The 4,841-nt window shown below is 55.4% G+C and overlaps 1 protein-coding gene across 1 annotated transcript; it reads right to left on the reverse strand.

Moving 5' to 3' along the window:
• Positions 1-1,402: 1,402 nt before the first annotated feature.
• On the reverse strand, positions 1,403-4,455 carry LOC133658075 (ras-associated and pleckstrin homology domains-containing protein 1-like). Its single transcript, XM_062059689.1, has one exon. It carries the CDS (start codon positions 4,431-4,433, stop codon positions 2,136-2,138), a length of 2,298 nt encoding a protein of 765 aa, XP_061915673.1. The 5' UTR covers positions 4,434-4,455; the 3' UTR covers positions 1,403-2,135.
• Positions 4,456-4,841: the final 386 nt, after the last annotated feature.

Consider the following 4,841-nt stretch of genomic DNA (forward strand, 5'->3'; position numbering starts at 1 on the left):
CACCAGTAGTGCAACATGGTGTCTATGATGCCACAATGGTGTCCATAATGGCATGTGGGTGGTGCAACATGATCCCCATGATAAAACAAAGGTAGTGCAACATGGTTTCCATGGTGCAACACGGGTGTTTCAACATAGGTAGTGCAACATGGTTTCCATGGTGCAACACGGTCTCCATGGGGCAACACGGGTGGTGAAACATGGTGTCTATGATGCCACAATGGTGTCCATAATGGCATGTGGGTGGTGCAACATGATCCCCATGATAAAACATAGGTAGTGCAACATGGTTTCCATGGTGCAACACGGTCTCCATGGGGCAACACGGGTGGCGAAACATGGTCTCCATGGTGCAACACGGGTGGTGAAACATGGTCTCCATGGTGCAACACGGGTGGTGAAACATGGTCTCCATGGTGCAACACGGGTGGCGAAACATGGTCTCCATGGTGCAACACGGGTGGCGAAACATGGTCTCCATGGTGCAACACGGGTGGCGAAACATGGTCTCCATGGTGCAACACGGGTGGCGAAACATGGTCTCCATGGTGCAACACGGGTGGCGAAACATGGTCTCCATGGTGCAACACGGGTGGTGAAACATGGTCTCCATGGTGCAACACGGGTGGTGAAACATGGTCTCCATGGTGCAACACGGGTGGTGAAACATGGTCTCCATGGTGCAACACGGGTGGTGAAACATGGTCTCCATGGTGCAACACGGGTGGCGAAACATGGTCTCCATGGTGCAACACGGGTGGCGAAACATGGTCTCCATGGTGCAACACGGGTGGTGAAACATGGTCTCCATGGTGCAACACGGTAGGCGCGCCATGGTCCCCAATAGTGCAACACAGGTGGCGAAACATGGTCTCCATGGTGCAACACGGTTGGTGCACCATGGTCTCCATGGTGCAACACGGGTGGCGAAATATGGTCTCCATGATGCAACACGGGTGGCGAAACATGGTCTCCATGATGCAACACGGTTGGTGCACCATGGTCTCCATGATGCAACACGGGTGGCGAAACATGGTCTCCATGGTGCAACACAGGTGGTGAAACATGGTCTCCATGATGCAATGCGGGTGATACAACATTGTCTCACAATGATGCAACACGGGTGGCGAAACATGGTCTCCATGGTGCAACACGGGTGGTGCACCATGGTCCCCAATAGTGCAACACAGGTGGCGAAACATGGTCTCCATGATGCAACACGGGTTATACAACATTGTCTCATAATGATGCAACACGGGTGGCAAAACCTGGTCTCCATGGTGCAACACGGGTGGCAAAACATGGTCTCCATGGTGCAACACGTTTGGCGCACCATGGTCTCCATGATGCAACACGGGTGGTACAACATGGTTTATATGGTGCAACATGGTTCCTATGGTGCAACACGATTCCTATGATGCAACATGGGTCCATAGTGCAAGATGGCTGGTGCAGTATGGTGTCCATGGTGCAAGATTAAAATCCCTATCTAAGGTGTGCACTCTATGAAGGGCACCTGGCAGTTCATTAAGGCTCCCTATTAGTTGGAAGTTTTTAATTTTAGCATTTTGTCTTTTTTCTTTGCATCCAAAACCCAAACATTTTTTAAATGTGAGGAAAAAAAAGTATTCCACAACAATGTGATCGGTTTATTAGAGTAACATAGTGATTGATCAGTTATTGATAGATGGGATTGACTTTTGGCGAAGAGCACAGTGATGTGGTGTTCTTTGGCGCGCCCCCTACTTTGCATAGCTCCTCCCCTGCTACTGTGAGCCAAGCAAGATGGCCGCCCGCTTGGCTTCCACTCAATCAAGAAATGATGAACGTACAAAACGTAGTGATTTTGTAAAGTTTAAGCAAGATGAATAACACTTGGACAGCAAATCTCCTTTCAACCTGAAACAATTAAATAATCTTCTATAAAAACACAGAAAAGGCTTGAAATGAAGGCTCGTTCATTCTAGAAACACTCCCGCGTCCTTCATGGTTTCACTTTCACTTTCGGTATGTAATGTCAACATATGCGTGTAATATGAAGAGTAATGACGTGTATAATTTGTTTCCTGTTTTGTCAGAAGTGACCCGCCTTCTTTTCATGTTCCATTGAACCAATCAAGTCACTTTGTCCTCCTCTACCACTCGCTGGTCAGTTTAGTGCTTTGGTCCCGTTTGGGCGGCGCAGGTGGCGGTCCTCGCCGCAGCGTTGCATAGCCGGAAATGTTGGAGCTAAGTTTGGCGGACTGGGAGCGGGCGTGGTGACGGGACAGCGTTTGCGTGTGGCGGCGGGCGTCCTGCTGCTGATGCAGGAGCTCCGGCGGAGGGGGCGGCAGCAGCGCCATGTCGTCCATGGTGGCCACGGGCTCCATCTTGGACGAAGGGACGAGTTGGGAGGACGTGAGCGAGCCGTGGCGGGAAACCGACTTCCTCTTGAGGGTGCGGTTCAGGTCTTCCAGGAAATGAGTCTTAAGTGCCAGCGTGCTCGGCCCCGTGGATTTGGGGGACGTGGGAGGCACCGGGGTGGAGGAGGAGTAGGAAGACAAGGAGGGGGGCGGGGTCTGAGATAGGGGCGGCGACAGTGGCAGTGAAGCGTCGTACGGGGCTGTGTTGCTAGTGCGACGATTTAGTGTGGGCGGAGGGACCGCCCCCTTTTTGAGGGAGGTTTGCTTCCACGATGAAGATGACAAAGGCGCGGCAGGCTGCATTTGAGGCTGGGGGTTGACCACGGCCACCCTGGGCGGCTGGTGAAACTCGGACGGGTGGGGCGGAGGGGGGAAGAGCTCAAAGTCACTGGGCGGGGGCGGGAAGTAGTCCGGGGACGACTCCAGGTGTTGCGGCGGAGACGGGAAGTCCGAGGACGCCTGATGGTGCTGAGCCGCTTGCAGCCCCTGGAGCGCCAAAGGCAGGTTGGCCAGATTCAGCTTCCCCGGCTTGGGGGCCGGCGTCGGAAACGCCGAGAACTCCTTGGAGGGCGAGCCGGTCGCTGACGAGGAGCTGGAGGATGTGGACGTTTGAGGAGCTTGTCCAAACTTATTGACCAGACTCTCCACCTTCTTGGGCCTGTCGTCCGCTGCCTCGCCCGAGTTGCAGCGAATGGAGGAGGCTCTCTGCGGGGCGGCGGGGGGGCCCCGCTTGCTGGAGGAGGTGGAAGGGGACTTCTTGATGGGGGAGCCTGTCTTGGAGGAAGGCGGAGGGGGGAACTCCGCGAGGGAATTGTCGGGAGGGGGTGGGGGGAATTCTGGCGACTGCGCGGCGACAACGCCCCCCGGCTGCCATTTTGGTTTGGCCTTGACTGCTGGGGGGGACTGGGGGGTGTTGAACTTTGAGCCCTCAATGGAGTTGGAGGAAGGAAGCGAGGGGGGAGCGGCAACGTTTCCCGGGAACTGGTTGACGATCTGTTTGACCAGAGATGAGGTAGCCATGGAGATGAAGGAGGAGGAGGGGGACAGGGCGAGGCTCTTGGAGGAGAGACTGTGCTGCTTGGGGAGGGTGGGTGGTGGCTGATTGGGGGAGTGGCCTGTGGAGAAACTTTGCTGCTTCTTTACAGGGCCGTGGGGGGGCGTGGGGGACACTGGTGACTGTGCAATTGGGAGGGAGGAAGGACCTGGGGGTTTAGGGGCGGTCTGAGGTGGAAAACCACCACTGAAGGTTTTGGGCGGTGCTGAAGGGGGTGCATTGGGGGACGCAGGGGTGGAGAGCGGGGTGGGTGCTTGAAGAGGCATGGACTCCCCAGGCGAAGGGAAGTCGTACACCATGTTTGGGAACTTCTGTGCCAGGAAGTGCTTGAGGCCGGCGTTGGACAGTTGAGTGAGTGACTCTGGTGGTGGGAGAAACCCGTTGGCTTCCAGGATCTCGGGTGGCGGCGGCGGGAGGTACATGGATTCATCTTCCAGCGGCAGGGGAGGAAGAGATGATGGACTCTGCAGACCCAACGTCAGCACGGTCGTGGCGGCGCCTTGAACCGGCTCTGAAGGTGGAGAAGGCGGGGGCGGCGTGCTGTAAGCGGCGGGCAGAGTGTTGTAGTTGGGAGGTGGGGCGGCACCAGGCGGCTGCGCTCTGGACTGAATCTGGTTCTGGTTCTGCAAGCGAGCTAGCGTGCTGTACTTGACGTAGGCGGCCGCCTGATGGGCCATGCTCACCCCCGGCGGCGAGGAGTACTCCTCAGGGGGAACCATCCCGTCGCTGTAGCTGCCCCGGGAGGGCGGAGTCTGAGGCTGGGAGAGAGGGAGGTGCTGGGAAGACAGGTTGGGGATCTGCAGGGGGATGGGCCTACTGATGGTGTCCATCTTCATCATCTGCATCAAACAACACAAAATGGTCAAATCAGATTGGATTCGGACTTTTGGGACCAAAAATACAAAATGCAGGAACAGCAACTCAAGAGAAGTCCACGTCTTCAGACAAACATGGCCGCCAGTCCACCTCATCCACATGTGAACTTGAACACTCCGTGCAAAACTAAACCAGACTTCTCAAAAACCAGCACAGCAACTTTCAAATGAATGATGGCTGCATTCTGCTCTGAGCCACCAGGGGGCATACTTGAAAGGTTTCCACAACATCTAAGCAGCACTTTAGGATTAGCAATCTGTGTTAAAGACACACACACACACACACACACACACACACACACACACACACACACACACACACACACACACACACACACACACACACACACACACACACACACACACACACTACTTCCTGTCTAACCTCCGCTCCCTCGGCCACCTGCACACAGGGGCAGTGCCATGAGACGCTTCACCTCGGACCGCTGGCAGGAAAGCAAGAAGGGGAAACATGATGGATGCCATACTGTGTGCGTGTGTGTGTGTGTG

The sequence above is a fragment of the Entelurus aequoreus genome, linkage group LG10 (genome assembly GCF_033978785.1).
Source record: "Entelurus aequoreus isolate RoL-2023_Sb linkage group LG10, RoL_Eaeq_v1.1, whole genome shotgun sequence".
NCBI lineage: Eukaryota > Metazoa > Chordata > Actinopteri > Syngnathiformes > Syngnathidae > Entelurus > Entelurus aequoreus.

Bases quoted from the DNA above. Each gene is read 5' to 3' on its own strand.
- LOC133658075 (XM_062059689.1), bottom strand. From the start codon at position 4,433: ATGTGGATGAGGTGGACTGGCGGCCATGTTTGTCTGAAGACGTGGACT.